Below are 23,140 nucleotides of genomic sequence, written 5' to 3'. Positions count from 1 at the left end.
CAAAACACAAGATTAATGGAATGGTTAAAAGTGCATGAAAATGGCCAATTTACTCACTCTGAGTTCTCAAAAAGGGTTTCTTCACCCCGGGAAGTTAATTAAATACCATTTGGAGGCATTTAATGTTCGAGCAAAAACGGCTGATTTTCGACAAAAGAGATAACACCCCCCCATTACGTCATGCTTCAGAAATGTGGAAAATGGTCCGTTTTCAAATGTTTTATTTTTGAACGTCAGTTCACATTTGTAGGTGGATCATCAGTGTTAGAGCTAAAATTAGCATGTTTAAAGTGATTTTCATGCTTCCAGGGGCCCAAAACACAAGATTTATGGAATGGTTAAAAGTGCATGAAAATGGCCAATTTACTCACTCTGAGTTCTCAAAAAGGGATTCTTCACCCCGGGAAGTTAATTAAATACCATTTGGAGGCATTTAATGTTCGAGCAAAAACGGCTGATTTTCGACAAAAGAGATAACACCCCCCCATTACGTCATGCTTCAGAAATGTGGAAAATGGTCCGTTTTCAAATGTTTTATTTTTGAACGTCAGTTCACATTTGTAGGTGGATCATCAGTGTTAGAGCTAAAATTAGCATGTTTAAAGTGATTTTCATGCTTCCAGGGGCCCAAAACACAAGATTTATGGAATGGTTAAAAGTGCATGAAAATGGCCAATTTACTCACTCTGAGTTCTCAAAAAGGGTTTCTTCACCCCGGGAAGTTAATTAAATACCATTTGGAGGCATTTAATGTTCGAGCAAAAATGGCTGATTTTCGACAAAAGAGATAACACCCCCCCATTACGTCATGCTTCAGAAATGTGGAAAATGGTCCGTTTTCAAATGTTTTATTTTTGAACGTCAGTTCACATTTGTAGGTGGATCATCAGTGTTAGAGCTAAAATTAGCATGTTTAAAGTGATTTTCATGCTTCCAGGGGCCCAAAACACAAGATTTATGGAATGGTTAAAAGTGCATGAAAATGGCCAATTTACTCACTCTGAGTTCTCAAAAAGGGATTCTTCACCCCGGGAAGTTAATTAAATACCATTTGGAGGCATTTAATGTTCGAGCAAAAACGGCTGATTTTCGACAAAAGAGATAACACCCCCCATTACGTCATGCTTCAGAAATGTGGAAAATGGTCCGTTTTCAAATGTTTTATTTTTGAACGTCAGTTCACATTTGTAGGTGGATCATCAGTGTTAGAGACAAAATTAGCATGTTTAAAGTGATTTTCATGCTTCCAGGGGCTCGGGAAGTTAATTAAATACCATTTGGAGGCATTTAATGTTCGAGCAAAAACGGCTGATTTTCGACAAAAGAGATAACACCCCCCCATTACGTCATGCTTCAGAAATGTGGAAAATGGTCCGTTTTCAAATGTTTTATTTTTGAACGTCAGTTCACATTTGTAGGTGGATCATCAGTGTTAGAGCTAAAATTAGCATGTTTAAAGTGATTTTCATGCTTCCAGGGGCCCAAAACACAAGATTTATGGAATGGTTAAAAGTGCATGAAAATGGCCAATTTACTCACTCTGAGTTCTCAAAAAGGGTTTCTTCACCCCGGGAAGTTAATTAAATACCATTTGGAGGCATTTAATGTTCGAGCAAAAACGGCTGATTTTCGACAAAAGAGATAACACCCCCCATTACGTCATGCTTCAGAAATGTGGAAAATGGTCCGTTTTCAAATGTTTTATTTTTGAACGTCAGTTCACATTTGTAGGTGGATCATCAGTGTTAGAGACAAAATTAGCATGTTTAAAGTGATTTTCATGCTTCCAGGGGCTCGGGAAGTTAATTAAATACCATTTGGAGGCATTTAATGTTCGAGCAAAAACGGCTGATTTTCGACAAAAGAGATAACACCCCCCCATTACGTCATGCTTCAGAAATGTGGAAAATGGTCCGTTTTCAAATGTTTTATTTTTGAACGTCAGTTCACATTTGTAGGTGGATCATCAGTGTTAGAGCTAAAATTAGCATGTTTAAAGTGATTTTCATGCTTCCAGGGGCCCAAAACACAAGATTTATGGAATGGTTAAAAGTGCATGAAAATGGCCAATTTACTCACTCTGAGTTCTCAAAAAGGGTTTCTTCACCCCGGGAAGTTAATTAAATACCATTTGGAGGCATTTAATGTTCGAGCAAAAACGGCTGATTTTCGACAAAAGAGATAACACCCCCCCATTACGTCATGCTTCAGAAATGTGGAAAATGGTCCGTTTTCAAATGTTTTATTTTTGAACGTCAGTTAACATTTGTAGGTGGATCATCAGTGTTAGAGCTAAAATTAGCATGTTTAAAGTGATTTTCATGCTTCCAGGGGCCCAAAACACAAGATTTATGGAATGGTTAAAAGTGCATGAAAATGGCCAATTTACTCACTCTGAGTTCTCAAAAAGGGTTTCTTCACCCCGGGAAGTTAATTAAATACCATTTGGAGGCATTTAATGTTCGAGCAAAAATGGCTGATTTTCGACAAAAGAGATAACACCCCCCCATTACGTCATGCTTCAGAAATGTTGTTTAAAGTGATTTTCATGCTTCCAGGGGCTCGGGAAGTTAATTAAATACCATTTGGAGGCATTTAATGTTCGAGCAAAAACGGCTGATTTTCGACAAAAGAGATAACACCCCCCCATTACGTCATGCTTCAGAAATGTGGAAAATGGTCCGTTTTCAAATGTTTTATTTTTGAACGTCAGTTCACATTTGTAGGTGGATCATCAGTGTTAGAGCTAAAATTAGCATGTTTAAAGTGATTTTCATGCTTCCAGGGGCCCAAAACACAAGATTAATGGAATGGTTAAAAGTGCATGAAAATGGCCAATTTACTCACTCTGAGTTCTCAAAAAGGGTTTCTTCACCCCGGGAAGTGAAATAAATACCATTTGGAGGCATTTAATGTTCGAGCAAAAACGGCTGATTTTCGACAAAAGAGATAACACCCCCCCATTACGTCATGCTTCAGAAATGTGGAAAATGGTCCGTTTTCAAATGTTTTATTTTTGAACGTCAGTTCACATTTGTAGGTGGATCATCAGTGTTAGAGCTAAAATTAGCATGTTTAAAGTGATTTTCATGCTTCCAGGGGCCCAAAACACAAGATTTATGGAATGGTTAAAAGTGCATGAAAATGGCCAATTTACTCACTCTGAGTTCTCAAAAAGGGTTTCTTCACCCCGGGAAGTTAATTAAATACCATTTGGAGGCATTTAATGTTCGAGCAAAAACGGCTGATTTTCGACAAAAGAGATAACACCCCCCCATTACGTCATGCTTCAGAAATGTGGAAAATGGTCCGTTTTCAAATGTTTTATTTTTGAACGTCAGTTCACATTTGTAGGTGGATCATCAGTGTTAGAGCTAAAATTAGCATGTTTAAAGTGATTTTCATGCTTCCAGGGGCCCAAAACACAAGATTTATGGAATGGTTAAAAGTGCATGAAAATGGCCAATTTACTCACTCTGAGTTCTCAAAAAGGGATTCTTCACCCCGGGAAGTTAATTAAATACCATTTGGAGGCATTTAATGTTCGAGCAAAAACGGCTGATTTTCGACAAAAGAGATAACACCCCCCCATTACGTCATGCTTCAGAAATGTGGAAAATGGTCCGTTTTCAAATGTTTTATTTTTGAACGTCAGTTCACATTTGTAGGTGGATCATCAGTGTTAGAGCTAAAATTAGCATGTTTAAAGTGATTTTCATGCTTCCAGGGGCTCGGAAAGTGAAATAAATACCATTTGGAGGCATTTAATGTTCGAGCAAAAACGGTTATTTTCGACAAAAGAGATAACACCCCCCCATTACGTCATGCTTCAGAAATGTGGAAAATGGTCCGTTTTCAAATGTTTTATTTTTGAACGTCAGTTCACATTTGTAGGTGGATCATCAGTGTTAGAGCTAAAATTAGCATGTTTAAAGTGATTTTCATGCTTCCAGGGGCCCAAAACACAAGATTTATGGAATGGTTAAAAGTGCATGAAAATGGCCAATTTACTCACTCTGAGTTCTCAAAAAGGGATTCTTCACCCCGGGAAGTTAATTAAATACCATTTGGAGGCATTTAATGTTCGAGCAAAAACGGCTGATTTTCGACAAAAGAGATAACACCCCCCATTACGTCATGCTTCAGAAATGTGGAAAATGGTCCGTTTTCAAATGTTTTATTTTTGAACGTCAGTTCACATTTGTAGGTGGATCATCAGTGTTAGAGCTAAAATTAGCATGTTTAAAGTGATTTTCATGCTTCCAGGGGCTCGGAAAGTGAAATAAATACCATTTGGAGGCATTTAATGTTCGAGCAAAAACGGCTGATTTTCGACAAAAGAGATAACACCCCCCCATTACGTCATGCTTCAGAAATGTGGAAAATGGTCCGTTTTCAAATGTTTTATTTTTGAACGTCAGTTCACATTTGTAGGTGGATCATCAGTGTTAGAGCTAAAATTAGCATGTTTAAAGTGATTTTCATGCTTCCAGGGGCCCAAAACACAAGATTTATGGAATGGTTAAAAGTGCATGAAAATGGCCAATTTACTCACTCTGAGTTCTCAAAAAGGGATTCTTCACCCCGGGAAGTTAATTAAATACCATTTGGAGGCATTTAATGTTCGAGCAAAAACGGCTGATTTTCGACAAAAGAGATAACACCCCCCATTACGTCATGCTTCAGAAATGTGGAAAATGGTCCGTTTTCAAATGTTTTATTTTTGAACGTCAGTTCACATTTGTAGGTGGATCATCAGTGTTAGAGACAAAATTAGCATGTTTAAAGTGATTTTCATGCTTCCAGGGGCTCGGGAAGTTAATTAAATACCATTTGGAGGCATTTAATGTTCGAGCAAAAACGGCTGATTTTCGACAAAAGAGATAACACCCCCCCATTACGTCATGCTTCAGAAATGTGGAAAATGGTCCGTTTTCAAATGTTTTATTTTTGAACGTCAGTTCACATTTGTAGGTGGATCATCAGTGTTAGAGCTAAAATTAGCATGTTTAAAGTGATTTTCATGCTTCCAGGGGCCCAAAACACAACATTTATGGAATGGTTAAAAGTGCATGAAAATGGCCAATTTACTCACTCTGAGTTCTCAAAAAGGGTTTCTTCACCCCGGGAAGTTAATTAAATACCATTTGGAGGCATTTAATGTTCGAGCAAAAACGGCTGATTTTCGACAAAAGAGATAACACCCCCCCATTACGTCATGCTTCAGAAATGTGGAAAATGGTCCGTTTTCAAATGTTTTATTTTTGAACGTCAGTTCACATTTGTAGGTGGATCATCAGTGTTAGAGCTAAAATTAGCATGTTTAAAGTGATTTTCATGCTTCCAGGGGCCCAAAACACAAGATTAATGGAATGGTTAAAAGTGCATGAAAATGGCCAATTTACTCACTCTGAGTTCTCAAAAAGGGTTTCTTCACCCCGGGAAGTTAATTAAATACCATTTGGAGGCATTTAATGTTCGAGCAAAAATGGCTGATTTTCGACAAAAGAGATAACACCCCCCCATTACGTCATGCTTCAGAAATGTGGAAAATGGTCCGTTTTCAAATGTTTTATTTTTGAACGTCAGTTCACATTTGTAGGTGGATCATCAGTGTTAGAGCTAAAATTAGCATGTTTAAAGTGATTTTCATGCTTCCAGGGGCCCAAAACACAAGATTTATGGAATGGTTAAAAGTGCATGAAAATGGCCAATTTACTCACTCTGAGTTCTCAAAAAGGGATTCTTCACCCCGGGAAGTTAATTAAATACCATTTGGAGGCATTTAATGTTCGAGCAAAAACGGCTGATTTTCGACAAAAGAGATAACACCCCCCCATTACGTCATGCTTCAGAAATGTGGAAAATGGTCCGTTTTCAAATGTTTTATTTTTGAACGTCAGTTCACATTTGTAGGTGGATCATCAGTGTTAGAGCTAAAATTAGCATGTTTAAAGTGATTTTCATGCTTCCAGGGGCCCAAAACACAAGATTTATGGAATGGTTAAAAGTGCATGAAAATGGCCAATTTACTCACTCTGAGTTCTCAAAAAGGGTTTCTTCACCCCGGGAAGTTAATTAAATACCATTTGGAGGCATTTAATGTTCGAGCAAAAATGGCTGATTTTCGACAAAAGAGATAACACCCCCCCATTACGTCATGCTTCAGAAATGTGGAAAATGGTCCGTTTTCAAATGTTTTATTTTTGAACGTCAGTTCACATTTGTAGGTGGATCATCAGTGTTAGAGCTAAAATTAGCATGTTTAAAGTGATTTTCATGCTTCCAGGGGCCCAAAACACAAGATTTATGGAATGGTTAAAAGTGCATGAAAATGGCCAATTTACTCACTCTGAGTTCTCAAAAAGGGATTCTTCACCCCGGGAAGTTAATTAAATACCATTTGGAGGCATTTAATGTTCGAGCAAAAACGGCTGATTTTCGACAAAAGAGATAACACCCCCCCATTACGTCATGCTTCAGAAATGTGGAAAATGGTCCGTTTTCAAATGTTTTATTTTTGAACGTCAGTTCACATTTGTAGGTGGATCATCAGTGTTAGAGCTAAAATTAGCATGTTTAAAGTGATTTTCATGCTTCCAGGGGCCCAAAACACAAGATTTATGGAATGGTTAAAAGTGCATGAAAATGGCCAATTTACTCACTCTGAGTTCTCAAAAAGGGTTTCTTCACCCCGGGAAGTTAATTAAATACCATTTGGAGGCATTTAATGTTCGAGCAAAAATGGCTGATTTTCGACAAAAGAGATAACACCCCCCCATTACGTCATGCTTCAGAAATGTGGAAAATGGTCCGTTTTCAAATGTTTTATTTTTGAACGTCAGTTCACATTTGTAGGTGGATCATCAGTGTTAGAGCTAAAATTAGCATGTTTAAAGTGATTTTCATGCTTCCAGGGGCCCAAAACACAAGATTTATGGAATGGTTAAAAGTGCATGAAAATGGCCAATTTACTCACTCTGAGTTCTCAAAAAGGGATTCTTCACCCCGGGAAGTTAATTAAATACCATTTGGAGGCATTTAATGTTCGAGCAAAAACGGCTGATTTTCGACAAAAGAGATAACACCCCCCCATTACGTCATGCTTCAGAAATGTGGAAAATGGTCCGTTTTCAAAAGTTTTATTTTTGAACGTCAGTTCACATTTGTAGGTGGATCATCAGTGTTAGAGCTAAAATTAGCATGTTTAAAGTGATTTTCATGCTTCCAGGGGCCCAAAACACAAGATTTATGGAATGGTTAAAAGTGCATGAAAATGGCCAATTTACTCACTCTGAGTTCTCAAAAAGGGTTTCTTCACCCCGGGAAGTTAATTAAATACCATTTGGAGGCATTTAATGTTCGAGCAAAAATGGCTGATTTTCGACAAAAGAGATAACACCCCCCCATTACGTCATGCTTCAGAAATGTGGAAAATGGTCCGTTTTCAAATGTTTTATTTTTGAACGTCAGTTCACATTTGTAGGTGGATCATCAGTGTTAGAGCTAAAATTAGCATGTTTAAAGTGATTTTCATGCTTCCAGGGGCTCGGAAAGTGAAATAAATACCATTTGGAGGCATTTAATGTTCGAGCAAAAACGGCTGATTTTCGACAAAAGAGATAACACCCCCCCATTACGTCATGCTTCAGAAATGTGGAAAATGGTCCGTTTTCAAATGTTTTATTTTTGAACGTCAGTTCACATTTGTAGGTGGATCATCAGTGTTAGAGCTAAAATTAGCATGTTTAAAGTGATTTTCATGCTTCCAGGGGCCCAAAACACAAGATTTATGGAATGGTTAAAAGTGCATGAAAATGGCCAATTTACTCACTCTGAGTTCTCAAAAAGGGATTCTTCACCCCGGGAAGTTAATTAAATACCATTTGGAGGCATTTAATGTTCGAGCAAAAACAGCTGATTTTCGACAAAAGAGATAACACCCCCCATTACGTCATGCTTCAGAAATGTGGAAAATGGTCCGTTTTCAAATGTTTTATTTTTGAACGTCAGTTCACATTTGTAGGTGGATCATCAGTGTTAGAGACAAAATTAGCATGTTTAAAGTGATTTTGATGCTTCCAGGGGCTCGGGAAGTTAATTAAATACCATTTGGAGGCATTTAATGTTCGAGCAAAAACGGCTGATTTTCGACAAAAGAGATAACACCCCCCCATTACGTCATGCTTCAGAAATGTGGAAAATGGTCCGTTTTCAAATGTTTTATTTTTGAACGTCAGTTCACATTTGTAGGTGGATCATCAGTGTTAGAGCTAAAATTAGCATGTTTAAAGTGATTTTCATGCTTCCAGGGGCCCAAAACACAAGATTTATGGAATGGTTAAAAGTGCATGAAAATGGCCAATTTACTCACTCTGAGTTCTCAAAAAGGGTTTCTTCACCCCGGGAAGTTAATTAAATACCATTTGGAGGCATTTAATGTTCGAGCAAAAACGGCTGATTTTCGACAAAAGAGATAACACCCCCCCATTACGTCATGCTTCAGAAATGTGGAAAATGGTCCGTTTTCAAATGTTTTATTTTTGAACGTCAGTTCACATTTGTAGGTGGATCATCAGTGTTAGAGCTAAAATTAGCATGTTTAAAGTGATTTTCATGCTTCCAGGGGCCCAAAACACAAGATTAATGGAATGGTTAAAAGTGCATGAAAATGGCCAATTTACTCACTCTGAGTTCTCAAAAAGGGTTTCTTCACCCCGGGAAGTTAATTAAATACCATTTGGAGGCATTTAATGTTCGAGCAAAAACGGCTGATTTTCGACAAAAGAGATAACACCCCCCCATTACGTCATGCTTCAGAAATGTGGAAAATGGTCCGTTTTCAAATGTTTTATTTTTGAACGTCAGTTCACATTTGTAGGTGGATCATCAGTGTTAGAGCTAAAATTAGCATGTTTAAAGTGATTTTCATGCTTCCAGGGGCCCAAAACACAAGATTTATGGAATGGTTAAAAGTGCATGAAAATGGCCAATTTACTCACTCTGAGTTCTCAAAAAGGGATTCTTCACCCCGGGAAGTTAATTAAATACCATTTGGAGGTATTTAATGTTCGAGCAAAAACGGCTGATTTTCGACAAAAGAGATAACACCCCCCCATTACGTCATGCTTCAGAAATGTGGAAAATGGTCCGTTTTCAAATGTTTTATTTTTGAACGTCAGTTCACATTTGTAGGTGGATCATCAGTGTTAGAGCTAAAATTAGCATGTTTAAAGTGATTTTCATGCTTCCAGGGGCCCAAAACACAAGATTTATGGAATGGTTAAAAGTGCATGAAAATGGCCAATTTACTCACTCTGAGTTCTCAAAAAGGGTTTCTTCACCCCGGGAAGTTAATTAAATACCATTTGGAGGCATTTAATGTTCGAGCAAAAATGGCTGATTTTCGACAAAAGAGATAACACCCCCCCATTACGTCATGCTTCAGAAATGTGGAAAATGGTCCGTTTTCAAATGTTTTATTTTTGAACGTCAGTTCACATTTGTAGGTGGATCATCAGTGTTAGAGCTAAAATTAGCATGTTTAAAGTGATTTTCATGCTTCCAGGGGCCCAAAACACAAGATTTATGGAATGGTTAAAAGTGCATGAAAATGGAAGGAGAGTCCGTGAAGAAGATGCGAGAGGAGAGTGGAGCTCGTATAAACATCTCGGAAGGAAACTGCCCAGAAAGGATCATCACTCTCGCTGGACCTACTAATGCCATCTTCAAAGCATTTTCTATGATCATTGACAAACTAGAAGAGGACATCAGTAGCGCGATGACCAACAGCACTGCTTCCAGCAAACCCCCTGTCACTCTAAGGCTCGTGGTCCCTGCCAGCCAGTGTGGTTCGCTTATTGGGAAAGGAGGTTGCAAGATTAAAGAGATCAGAGAGACCACTGGAGCACAGGTGCAAGTAGCAGGGGACATGCTACCCAACTCAACAGAAAGAGCCATCACAATTGCAGGAATTCCTGCTTCCATCATAGAGTGCGTCAAACAGATATGTGTGGTTATGCTGGAGTCACCTCCGAAGGGCGTCACCATCCCATACCGACCCAAGCCATCCAGCTCACCTGTGATCTTTGCCGGTGGACAGGCCTATACCATTCAAGGACAGTATGCCATTCCACAGCCAGATCTCACAAAGCTGCACCAGTTGGCAATGCAACAGTCTCACTTTCCGATGTCTCATGGTGGGGGAAACACCGGATTCAGTGGTGGCATCGATGCATCTGCTCCAACCACTTCTCATGAACTCACCATTCCGAATGACTTGATCGGCTGCATCATTGGGCGTCAAGGCTCTAAAATCAATGAGATTCGCCAGATGTCGGGGGCGCAAATCAAAATCGCTAACCCTGTGGAAGGTTCTACTGAGCGCCAAGTCACCATCACTGGATCTGCTGCCAGCATTAGCCTGGCACAGTACCTCATCAATGTCAGGCTTTCATCAGAGACTGGTGGAATGGGAAGCAGTTAGAACACCAAGGCCTTTCTCAGAATTTTGCTCCCTTCCTGCTGTTCATTTACCCATGATCCATCTGTGTAGTTTCCAAGCAGTCTGCAATTCCAGGTTTTAACTAGTTTGTAAATTTCAGTTTCTATGCTTCCCATCCACTCGTGAATTTTTTAAGAGAAGTTTTAATTCCTTTTTTCAGCTGTTAAAATCGCTGACCCATGTTTTAGTTTTATAAGGCTTTCCCTTTGTTCTGTTATTTTTTTTGTTCATGAAGATATTTCTGTTATGAAATGTAAAGGGTGGAATTAATGCATTTCATTTCGGTTTAGTTCTGTAACGTCAGGAATTTTTCAAAAAAAAAAAAAGAAATAAAAAAGATGGACTGGACTCTCAAAAAAAAAAAAAAAAAAAAAAAAAAAAAAAAAAGTGCATGAAAATGGCCAATTTACTCACTCTGAGTTCTCAAAAAGGGATTCTTCACCCCGGGAAGTTAATTAAATACCATTTGGAGGCATTTAATGTTCGAGCAAAAACGGCTGATTTTCGACAAAAGAGATAACACCCCCCCATTACGTCATGCTTCAGAAATGTGGAAAATGGTCCATTTTCAAATGTTTTATTTTTGAACGTCAGTTCACATTTGTAGGTGGATCATCAGTGTTAGAGCTAAAATTAGCATGTTTAAAGTGATTTTCATGCTTTCAGGGGCTCGGAAAGTGAAATAAATACCATTTGGAGGCATTTAATGTTCGAGCAAAAACGGCTGATTTTCGACAAAAGAGATAACACCCCCCCATTACGTCATGCTTCAGAAATGTGGAAAATGGTCCGTTTTCAAATGTTTTATTTTTGAACGTCAGTTCACATTTGTAGGTGGATCATCAGTGTTAGAGCTAAAATTAGCATGTTTAAAGTGATTTTCATGCTTCCAGGGGCTCGGGAAGTTAATTAAATACCATATGGAGGCATTTAATGTTCGAGCAAAAACGGCTGATTATCGACAAAAGAGATAACACCCCCCCATTACGTCATGCTTCAGAAATGTGGAAAATGGTCCGTTTTCAAATGTTTTATTTTTGAACGTCAGTTCACATTTGTAGGTGGATCATCAGTGTTAGAGCTAAAATTAGCATGTTTAAAGTGATTTTCATGCTTCCAGGGGCCCAAAACACAAGATTTATGGAATGGTTAAAAGTGCATGAAAATGGCCAATTTACTCACTCTGAGTTCTCAAAAAGGGATTCTTCACCCCGGGAAGTTAATTAAATACCATTCGGAGGCGTTCGAGCAAAAACGGCTGATTTTCGACAAAAGAGATAACACCCCCCATTACGTCATGCTTCAGAAATGTGGAAAATGGTCCGTTTTCAAATGTTTTATTTTTGAACGTCAGTTCACATTTGTAGGTGGATCATCAGTGTTAGAGACAAAATTAGCATGTTTAAAGTGATTTTCATGCTTCCAGGGGCTCGGGAAGTTAATTAAATACCATTTGGAGGCATTTAATGTTCGAGCAAAAATGGCTGATTTTCGACAAAAGAGATAACACCCCCCCATTACGTCATGCTTCAGAAATGTGGAAAATGGTCCGTTTTCAAATGTTTTATTTTTGAACGTCAGTTCACATTTGTAGGTGGATCATCAGTGTTAGAGCTAAAATTAGCATGTTTAAAGTGATTTTCATGCTTCCAGGGGCCCAAAACACAAGATTTATGGAATGGTTAAAAGTGCATGAAAATGGCCAATTTACTCACTCTGAGTTCTCAAAAAGGGATTCTTCACCCCGGGAAGTTAATTAAATACCATTTGGAGGCATTTAATGTTCGAGCAAAAACGGCTGATTTTCGACAAAAGAGATAACACCCCCCCATTACGTCATGCTTCAGAAATGTGGAAAATGGTCCGTTTTCAAATGTTTTATTTTTGAACGTCAGTTCACATTTGTAGGTGGATCATCAGTGTTAGAGCTAAAATTAGCATGTTTAAAGTGATTTTCATGCTTCCAGGGGCCCAAAACACAAGATTTATGGAATGGTTAAAAGTGCATGAAAATGGCCAATTTACTCACTCTGAGTTCTCAAAAAGGGTTTCTTCACCCCGGGAAGTTAATTAAATACCATTTGGAGGCATTTAATGTTCGAGCAAAAATGGCTGATTTTCGACAAAAGAGATAACACCCCCCCATTACGTCATGCTTCAGAAATGTGGAAAATGGTCCGTTTTCAAATGTTTTATTTTTGAACGTCAGTTCACATTTGTAGGTGGATCATCAGTGTTAGAGCTAAAATTAGCATGTTTAAAGTGATTTTCATGCTTCCAGGGCCTCGGGAAGTTAATTAAATACCATTTGGAGGCATTTAATGTTCGAGCAAAAACGGTTATTTTCGACAAAAGAGATAACACCCCCCCATTACGTCATGCTTCAGAAATGTGGAAAATGGTCCGTTTTCAAATGTTTTATTTTTGAATGTCAGTTCACATTTGTAGGTGGATCATCAGTGTTAGAGCTAAAATTAGCATGTTTAAAGTGATTTTCATGCTTCCAGGGGCTCGGAAAGTGAAATAAATACCATTTGGAGGCATTTAATGTTCGAGCAAAAACGGCTGATTTTCGACAAAAGAGATAACACCCCCCCATTACGTCATGCTTCAGAAATGTGGAAAATGGTCCGTTTTCAAATGTTTTATTTTTGAACGTCAGTTCACATTTGTAGGTGGATCATCAGTGTTAGAGCTAAAATTAGCATGTTTAAAGTGATTTTCATGCTTCCAGGGGCCCAAAACACAAGATTTATGGAATGGTTAAAAGTGCATGAAAATGGCCAATTTACTCACTCTGAGTTCTCAAAAAGGGATTCTTCACCCCGGGAAGTTAATTAAATACCATTTGGAGGCATTTAATGTTCGAGCAAAAACGGCTGATTTTCGACAAAAGAGATAACACCCTCCATTACGTCATGCTTCAGAAATGTGGAAAAGGGTCCGTTTTCAAATGTTTTATTTTTGAACGTCAGTTCACATTTGTAGGTGGATCATCAGTGTTAGAGACAAAATTAGCATGTTTAAAGTGATTTTCATGCTTCCAGGGGCCCAAAACACAAGATTTATGGAATGGTTAAAAGTGCATGAAAATGGCCAATTTACTCACTCTGAGTTCTCAAAAAGGGTTTCTTCACCCCGGGAAGTTAATTAAATACCATTTGGAGGCATTTAATGTTCGAGCAAAAATGGCTGATTTTCGACAAAAGAGATAACACCCCCCCATTACGTCATGCTTCAGAAATGTGGAAAATGGTCCGTTTTCAAATGTTTTATTTTTGAACGTCAGTTCACATTTGTAGGTGAATCATCAGTGTTAGAGCTAAAATTAGCATGTTTAAAGTGATTTTCATGCTTCCAGGGGCCCAAAACACAAGATTTATGGAATGGTTAAAAGTGCATGAAAATGGCCAATTTACTCACTCTGAGTTCTCAAAAAGGGATTCTTCACCCCGGGAAGTTAATTAAATACCATTTGGAGGCATTTAATGTTCGAGCAAAAACGGCTGATTTTCGACAAAAGAGATAACACCCCCCCATTACGTCATGCTTCAGAAATGTGGAAAATGGTCCGTTTTCAAATGTTTTATTTTTGAACGTCAGTTCACATTTGTAGGTGGATCATCAGTGTTAGAGCTAAAATTAGCATGTTTAAAGTGATTTTCATGCTTCCAGGGGCCCAAAACACAAGATTTATGGAATGGTTAAAAGTGCATGAAAATGGCCAATTTACTCACTCTGAGTTCTCAAAAAGGGTTTCTTCACCCCGGGAAGTTAATTAAATACCATTTGGAGGCATTTAATGTTCGAGCAAAAATGGCTGATTTTCGACAAAAGAGATAACACCCCCCCATTACGTCATGCTTCAGAAATGTGGAAAATGGTCCGTTTTCAAATGTTTTATTTTTGAACGTCAGTTCACATTTGTAGGTGGATCATCAGTGTTAGAGCTAAAATTAGCATGTTTAAAGTGATTTTCATGCTTCCAGGGGCCCAAAACACAAGATTTATGGAATGGTTAAAAGTGCATGAAAATGGCCAATTTACTCACTCTGAGTTCTCAAAAAGGGATTCTTCACCCCGGGAAGTTAATTAAATACCATTTGGAGGCATTTAATGTTCGAGCAAAAACGGCTGATTTTCGACAAAAGAGATAACACCCCCCCATTACGTCATGCTTCAGAAATGTGGAAAATGGTCCGTTTTCAAAAGTTTTATTTTTGAACGTCAGTTCACATTTGTAGGTGGATCATCAGTGTTAGAGCTAAAATTAGCATGTTTAAAGTGATTTTCATGCTTCCAGGGGCCCAAAACACAAGATTTATGGAATGGTTAAAAGTGCATGAAAATGGCCAATTTACTCACTCTGAGTTCTCAAAAAGGGTTTCTTCACCCCGGGAAGTTAATTAAATACCATTTGGAGGCATTTAATGTTCGAGCAAAAATGGCTGATTTTCGACAAAAGAGATAACACCCCCCCATTACGTCATGCTTCAGAAATGTGGAAAATGGTCCGTTTTCAAATGTTTTATTTTTGAACGTCAGTTCACATTTGTAGGTGGATCATCAGTGTTAGAGCTAAAATTAGCATGTTTAAAGTGATTTTCATGCTTCCAGGGGCTCGGAAAGTGAAATAAATACCATTTGGAGGCATTTAATGTTCGAGCAAAAACGGCTGATTTTCGACAAAAGAGATAACACCCCCCCATTACGTCATGCTTCAGAAATGTGGAAAATGGTCCGTTTTCAAATGTTTTATTTTTGAACGTCAGTTCACATTTGTAGGTGGATCATCAGTGTTAGAGCTAAAATTAGCATGTTTAAAGTGATTTTCATGCTTCCAGGGGCCCAAAACACAAGATTTATGGAATGGTTAAAAGTGCATGAAAATGGCCAATTTACTCACTCTGAGTTCTCAAAAAGGGATTCTTCACCCCGGGAAGTTAATTAAATACCATTTGGAGGCATTTAATGTTCGAGCAAAAACAGCTGATTTTCGACAAAAGAGATAACACCCCCCATTACGTCATGCTTCAGAAATGTGGAAAATGGTCCGTTTTCAAATGTTTTATTTTTGAACGTCAGTTCACATTTGTAGGTGGATCATCAGTGTTAGAGACAAAATTAGCATGTTTAAAGTGATTTTGATGCTTCCAGGGGCTCGGGAAGTTAATTAAATACCATTTGGAGGCATTTAATGTTCGAGCAAAAACGGCTGATTTTCGACAAAAGAGATAACACCCCCCCATTACGTCATGCTTCAGAAATGTGGAAAATGGTCCGTTTTCAAATGTTTTATTTTTGAACGTCAGTTCACATTTGTAGGTGGATCATCAGTGTTAGAGCTAAAATTAGCATGTTTAAAGTGATTTTCATGCTTCCAGGGGCCCAAAACACAAGATTTATGGAATGGTTAAAAGTGCATGAAAATGGCCAATTTACTCACTCTGAGTTCTCAAAAAGGGTTTCTTCACCCCGGGAAGTTAATTAAATACCATTTGGAGGCATTTAATGTTCGAGCAAAAACGGCTGATTTTCGACAAAAGAGATAACACCCCCCCATTACGTCATGCTTCAGAAATGTGGAAAATGGTCCGTTTTCAAATGTTTTATTTTTGAACGTCAGTTCACATTTGTAGGTGGATCATCAGTGTTAGAGCTAAAATTAGCATGTTTAAAGTGATTTTCATGCTTCCAGGGGCCCAAAACACAAGATTAATGGAATGGTTAAAAGTGCATGAAAATGGCCAATTTACTCACTCTGAGTTCTCAAAAAGGGTTTCTTCACCCCGGGAAGTTAATTAAATACCATTTGGAGGCATTTAATGTTCGAGCAAAAACGGCTGATTTTCGACAAAAGAGATAACACCCCCCCATTACGTCATGCTTCAGAAATGTGGAAAATGGTCCGTTTTCAAATGTTTTATTTTTGAACGTCAGTTCACATTTGTAGGTGGATCATCAGTGTTAGAGCTAAAATTAGCATGTTTAAAGTGATTTTCATGCTTCCAGGGGCCCAAAACACAAGATTTATGGAATGGTTAAAAGTGCATGAAAATGGCCAATTTACTCACTCTGAGTTCTCAAAAAGGGATTCTTCACCCCGGGAAGTTAATTAAATACCATTTGGAGGTATTTAATGTTCGAGCAAAAACGGCTGATTTTCGACAAAAGAGATAACACCCCCCCATTACGTCATGCTTCAGAAATGTGGAAAATGGTCCGTTTTCAAATGTTTTATTTTTGAACGTCAGTTCACATTTGTAGGTGGATCATCAGTGTTAGAGCTAAAATTAGCATGTTTAAAGTGATTTTCATGCTTCCAGGGGCCCAAAACACAAGATTTATGGAATGGTTAAAAGTGCATGAAAATGGCCAATTTACTCACTCTGAGTTCTCAAAAAGGGTTTCTTCACCCCGGGAAGTTAATTAAATACCATTTGGAGGCATTTAATGTTCGAGCAAAAATGGCTGATTTTCGACAAAAGAGATAACACCCCCCCATTACGTCATGCTTCAGAAATGTGGAAAATGGTCCGTTTTCAAATGTTTTATTTTTGAACGTCAGTTCACATTTGTAGGTGGATCATCAGTGTTAGAGCTAAAATTAGCATGTTTAAAGTGATTTTCATGCTTCCAGGGGCCCAAAACACAAGATTTATGGAATGGTTAAAAGTGCATGAAAATGGAAGGAGAGTCCGTGAAGAAGATGCGAGAGGAGAGTGGAGCTCGTATAAACATCTCGGAAGGAAACTGCCCAGAAAGGATCATCACTCTCGCTGGACCTACTAATGCCATCTTCAAAGCATTTTCTATGATCATTGACAAACTAGAAGAGGACATCAGTAGCGCGATGACCAACAGCACTGCTTCCAGCAAACCCCCTGTCACTCTAAGGCTCGTGGTCCCTGCCAGCCAGTGTGGTTCGCTTATTGGGAAAGGAGGTTGCAAGATTAAAGAGATCAGAGAGACCACTGGAGCACAGGTGCAAGTAGCAGGGGACATGCTACCCAACTCAACAGAAAGAGCCATCACAATTGCAGGAATTCCTGCTTCCATCATAGAGTGCGTCAAACAGATATGTGTGGTTATGCTGGAGTCACCTCCGAAGGGCGTCACCATCCCATACCGACCCAAGCCATCCAGCTCACCTGTGATCTTTGCCGGTGGACAGGCCTATACCATTCAAGGACAGTATGCCATTCCACAGCCAGATCTCACAAAGCTGCACCAGTTGGCAATGCAACAGTCTCACTTTCCGATGTCTCATGGTGGGGGAAACACCGGATTCAGTGGTGGCATCGATGCATCTGCTCCAACCACTTCTCATGAACTCACCATTCCGAATGACTTGATCGGCTGCATCATTGGGCGTCAAGGCTCTAAAATCAATGAGATTCGCCAGATGTCGGGGGCGCAAATCAAAATCGCTAACCCTGTGGAAGGTTCTACTGAGCGCCAAGTCACCATCACTGGATCTGCTGCCAGCATTAGCCTGGCACAGTACCTCATCAATGTCAGGCTTTCATCAGAGACTGGTGGAATGGGAAGCAGTTAGAACACCAAGGCCTTTCTCAGAATTTTGCTCCCTTCCTGCTGTTCATTTACCCATGATCCATCTGTGTAGTTTCCAAGCAGTCTGCAATTCCAGGTTTTAACTAGTTTGTAAATTTCAGTTTCTATGCTTCCCATCCACTCGTGAATTTTTTAAGAGAAGTTTTAATTCCTTTTTTCAGCTGTTAAAATCGCTGACCCATGTTTTAGTTTTATAAGGCTTTCCCTTTGTTCTGTTATTTTTTTTGTTCATGAAGATATTTCTGTTATGAAATGTAAAGGGTGGAATTAATGCATTTCATTTCGGTTTAGTTCTGTAACGTCAGGAATTTTTCAAAAAAAAAAAAAGAAATAAAAAAGATGGACTGGACTCTCAAAAAAAAAAAAAAAAAAAAAAAAAAAAAAAAAAGTGCATGAAAATGGCCAATTTACTCACTCTGAGTTCTCAAAAAGGGATTCTTCACCCCGGGAAGTTAATTAAATACCATTTGGAGGCATTTAATGTTCGAGCAAAAACGGCTGATTTTCGACAAAAGAGATAACACCCCCCCATTACGTCATGCTTCAGAAATGTGGAAAATGGTCCATTTTCAAATGTTTTATTTTTGAACGTCAGTTCACATTTGTAGGTGGATCATCAGTGTTAGAGCTAAAATTAGCATGTTTAAAGTGATTTTCATGCTTTCAGGGGCTCGGAAAGTGAAATAAATACCATTTGGAGGCATTTAATGTTCGAGCAAAAACGGCTGATTTTCGACAAAAGAGATAACACCCCCCCATTACGTCATGCTTCAGAAATGTGGAAAATGGTCCGTTTTCAAATGTTTTATTTTTGAACGTCAGTTCACATTTGTAGGTGGATCATCAGTGTTAGAGCTAAAATTAGCATGTTTAAAGTGATTTTCATGCTTCCAGGGGCTCGGGAAGTTAATTAAATACCATATGGAGGCATTTAATGTTCGAGCAAAAACGGCTGATTATCGACAAAAGAGATAACACCCCCCCATTACGTCATGCTTCAGAAATGTGGAAAATGGTCCGTTTTCAAATGTTTTATTTTTGAACGTCAGTTCACATTTGTAGGTGGATCATCAGTGTTAGAGCTAAAATTAGCATGTTTAAAGTGATTTTCATGCTTCCAGGGGCCCAAAACACAAGATTTATGGAATGGTTAAAAGTGCATGAAAATGGCCAATTTACTCACTCTGAGTTCTCAAAAAGGGATTCTTCACCCCGGGAAGTTAATTAAATACCATTCGGAGGCGTTCGAGCAAAAACGGCTGATTTTCGACAAAAGAGATAACACCCCCCATTACGTCATGCTTCAGAAATGTGGAAAATGGTCCGTTTTCAAATGTTTTATTTTTGAACGTCAGTTCACATTTGTAGGTGGATCATCAGTGTTAGAGACAAAATTAGCATGTTTAAAGTGATTTTCATGCTTCCAGGGGCTCGGGAAGTTAATTAAATACCATTTGGAGGCATTTAATGTTCGAGCAAAAATGGCTGATTTTCGACAAAAGAGATAACACCCCCCCATTACGTCATGCTTCAGAAATGTGGAAAATGGTCCGTTTTCAAATGTTTTATTTTTGAACGTCAGTTCACATTTGTAGGTGGATCATCAGTGTTAGAGCTAAAATTAGCATGTTTAAAGTGATTTTCATGCTTCCAGGGGCCCAAAACACAAGATTTATGGAATGGTTAAAAGTGCATGAAAATGGCCAATTTACTCACTCTGAGTTCTCAAAAAGGGATTCTTCACCCCGGGAAGTTAATTAAATACCATTTGGAGGCATTTAATGTTCGAGCAAAAACGGCTGATTTTCGACAAAAGAGATAACACCCCCCCATTACGTCATGCTTCAGAAATGTGGAAAATGGTCCGTTTTCAAATGTTTTATTTTTGAACGTCAGTTCACATTTGTAGGTGGATCATCAGTGTTAGAGCTAAAATTAGCATGTTTAAAGTGATTTTCATGCTTCCAGGGGCCCAAAACACAAGATTTATGGAATGGTTAAAAGTGCATGAAAATGGCCAATTTACTCACTCTGAGTTCTCAAAAAGGGTTTCTTCACCCCGGGAAGTTAATTAAATACCATTTGGAGGCATTTAATGTTCGAGCAAAAATGGCTGATTTTCGACAAAAGAGATAACACCCCCCCATTACGTCATGCTTCAGAAATGTGGAAAATGGTCCGTTTTCAAATGTTTTATTTTTGAACGTCAGTTCACATTTGTAGGTGGATCATCAGTGTTAGAGCTAAAATTAGCATGTTTAAAGTGATTTTCATGCTTCCAGGGCCTCGGGAAGTTAATTAAATACCATTTGGAGGCATTTAATGTTCGAGCAAAAACGGTTATTTTCGACAAAAGAGATAACACCCCCCCATTACGTCATGCTTCAGAAATGTGGAAAATGGTCCGTTTTCAAATGTTTTATTTTTGAATGTCAGTTCACATTTGTAGGTGGATCATCAGTGTTAGAGCTAAAATTAGCATGTTTAAAGTGATTTTCATGCTTCCAGGGGCTCGGAAAGTGAAATAAATACCATTTGGAGGCATTTAATGTTCGAGCAAAAACGGCTGATTTTCGACAAAAGAGATAACACCCCCCCATTACGTCATGCTTCAGAAATGTGGAAAATGGTCCGTTTTCAAATGTTTTATTTTTGAACGTCAGTTCACATTTGTAGGTGGATCATCAGTGTTAGAGCTAAAATTAGCATGTTTAAAGTGATTTTCATGCTTCCAGGGGCCCAAAACACAAGATTTATGGAATGGTTAAAAGTGCATGAAAATGGCCAATTTACTCACTCTGAGTTCTCAAAAAGGGATTCTTCACCCCGGGAAGTTAATTAAATACCATTTGGAGGCATTTAATGTTCGAGCAAAAACGGCTGATTTTCGACAAAAGAGATAACACCCTCCATTACGTCATGCTTCAGAAATGTGGAAAAGGGTCCGTTTTCAAATGTTTTATTTTTGAACGTCAGTTCACATTTGTAGGTGGATCATCAGTGTTAGAGACAAAATTAGCATGTTTAAAGTGATTTTCATGCTTCCAGGGGCTCGGGAAGTTAATTAAATACCATTTGGAGGCATTTAATGTTCGAGCAAAAACGGCTGATTTTCGACAAAAGAGATAACACCCCCCCCATTACGTCATGCTTCAGAAATGTGGAAAATGGTCCGTTTTCAAATGTTTTATTTTTGAACGTCAGTTCACATTTGTAGGTGGATCATCAGTGTTAGAGCTAAAATTAGCATGTTTAAAGTGATTTTCATGCTTCCAGGGGCCCAAAACACAAGATTTATGGAATGGTTAAAAGTGCATGAAAATGGCCAATTTACTCACTCTGAGTTCTCAAAAAGGGTTTCTTCACCCCGGGAAGTTAATTAAATACCATTTGGAGGCATTTAATGTTCGAGCAAAAACGGCTGATTTTCGACAAAAGAGATAACACCCCCCCATTACGTCATGCTTCAGAAATGTGGAAAATGGTCCGTTTTCAAATGTTTTATTTTTGAACGTCAGTTCACATTTGTAGGTGGATCATCAGTGTTAGAGCTAAAATTAGCATGTTTAAAGTGATTTTCATGCTTCCAGGGGCCCAAAACACAAGATTTATGGAATGGTTAAAAGTGCATGAAAATGGAAGGAGAGTCCGTGAAGAAGATGCGAGAGGAGAGTGGAGCTCGTATAAACATCTCGGAAGGAAACTGCCCAGAAAGGATCATCACTCTCGCTGGACCTACTAATGCCATCTTCAAAGCATTTTCTATGATCATTGACAAACTAGAAGAGGACATCAGTAGCGCGATGACCAACAGCACTGCTTCCAGCAAACCCCCTGTCACTCTAAGGCTCGTGGTCCCTGCCAGCCAGTGTGGTTCGCTTATTGGGAAAGGAGGTTGCAAGATTAAAGAGATCAGAGAGACCACTGGAGCACAGGTGCAAGTAGCAGGGGACATGCTACCCAACTCAACAGAAAGAGCCATCACAATTGCAGGAATTCCTGCTTCCATCATAGAGTGCGTCAAACAGATATGTGTGGTTATGCTGGAGTCACCTCCGAAGGGCGTCACCATCCCATACCGACCCAAGCCATCCAGCTCACCTGTGATCTTTGCCGGTGGACAGGCCTATACCATTCAAGGACAGTATGCCATTCCACAGCCAGATCTCACAAAGCTGCACCAGTTGGCAATGCAACAGTCTCACTTTCCGATGTCTCATGGTGGGGGAAACACCGGATTCAGTGGTGGCATCGATGCATCTGCTCCAACCACTTCTCATGAACTCACCATTCCGAATGACTTGATCGGCTGCATCATTGGGCGTCAAGGCTCTAAAATCAATGAGATTCGCCAGATGTCGGGGGCGCAAATCAAAATCGCTAACCCTGTGGAAGGTTCTACTGAGCGCCAAGTCACCATCACTGGATCTGCTGCCAGCATTAGCCTGGCACAGTACCTCATCAATGTCAGGCTTTCATCAGAGACTGGTGGAATGGGAAGCAGTTAGAACACCAAGGCCTTTCTCAGAATTTTGCTCCCTTCCTGCTGTTCATTTACCCATGATCCATCTGTGTAGTTTCCAAGCAGTCTGCAATTCCAGGTTTTAACTAGTTTGTAAATTTCAGTTTCTATGCTTCCCATCCACTCGTGAATTTTTTAAGAGAAGTTTTAATTCCTTTTTTCAGCTGTTAAAATCGCTGACCCATGTTTTAGTTTTATAAGGCTTTCCCTTTGTTCTGTTATTTTTTTTGTTCATGAAGATATTTCTGTTATGAAATGTAAAGGGTGGAATTAATGCATTTCATTTCGGTTTAGTTCTGTAATGTCAGGAATTTTTCAAAAAAAAAAAAAGAAATAAAAAAGATGGACTGGACTCTCAAAAAAAAAAAAAAAAAAAAAAAAAAAAAGTGCATGAAAATGGCCAATTTACTCACTCTGAGTTCTCAAAAAGGGATTCTTCACCCCGGGAAGTTAATTAAATACCATTTGGAGGCATTTAATGTTCGAGCAAAAACGGCTGATTTTCGACAAAAGAGATAACACCCCCCCATTACGTCATG

The 23,140-nt window shown here is 38.9% G+C and overlaps 3 protein-coding genes across 3 annotated transcripts; all 3 read left to right on the top strand.

Annotated features, from left to right (window-relative positions):
• The first annotated feature begins 9,618 nt into the window (after nt 1-9,618).
• Nucleotides 9,619-10,852, top strand: LOC147663185 (poly(rC)-binding protein 2). The gene has a single exon (XM_086950608.1). It carries the CDS (start codon nt 9,638-9,640, stop codon nt 10,484-10,486), a length of 849 nt encoding a protein of 282 aa, XP_086806734.1. The 5' UTR covers nt 9,619-9,637; the 3' UTR covers nt 10,487-10,852.
• Nucleotides 10,853-17,194: 6,342 nt separating this feature from the next.
• LOC147663184 (poly(rC)-binding protein 2) lies at nt 17,195-18,428 on the top strand. Its single transcript, XM_086950609.1, has one exon. It carries the CDS (start codon nt 17,214-17,216, stop codon nt 18,060-18,062), a length of 849 nt encoding a protein of 282 aa, XP_086806735.1. The 5' UTR covers nt 17,195-17,213; the 3' UTR covers nt 18,063-18,428.
• A 3,291-nt stretch (nt 18,429-21,719) lies between these two features.
• Nucleotides 21,720-22,920, top strand: LOC147663183 (poly(rC)-binding protein 2). Its single transcript, XM_086950610.1, has one exon. The coding sequence runs from the start codon at nt 21,739-21,741 to the stop codon at nt 22,585-22,587; it is 849 nt and encodes a 282-aa protein (XP_086806736.1). The 5' UTR covers nt 21,720-21,738; the 3' UTR covers nt 22,588-22,920.
• Nucleotides 22,921-23,140: the final 220 nt, after the last annotated feature.

The sequence above is a fragment of the Lissotriton vulgaris genome, unplaced genomic scaffold, assembly GCF_964263255.1.
Source record: "Lissotriton vulgaris unplaced genomic scaffold, aLisVul1.2 SCAFFOLD_1240, whole genome shotgun sequence".
Taxonomy (NCBI): Eukaryota; Metazoa; Chordata; class Amphibia; order Caudata; family Salamandridae; genus Lissotriton; species Lissotriton vulgaris.
This window is presented reverse-complemented; position numbering and strand designations above follow the sequence as displayed.

Excerpts from the sequence above, each read along its gene's own strand:
- LOC147663185 (XM_086950608.1), top strand. The coding sequence starts at position 9,638 with ATGCGAGAGGAGAGTGGAGCTCGTATAAACATCTCGGAAGGAAACTGC.
- LOC147663184 (XM_086950609.1), top strand. The coding sequence starts at position 17,214 with ATGCGAGAGGAGAGTGGAGCTCGTATAAACATCTCGGAAGGAAACTGC.
- LOC147663183 (XM_086950610.1), top strand. The coding sequence starts at position 21,739 with ATGCGAGAGGAGAGTGGAGCTCGTATAAACATCTCGGAAGGAAACTGC.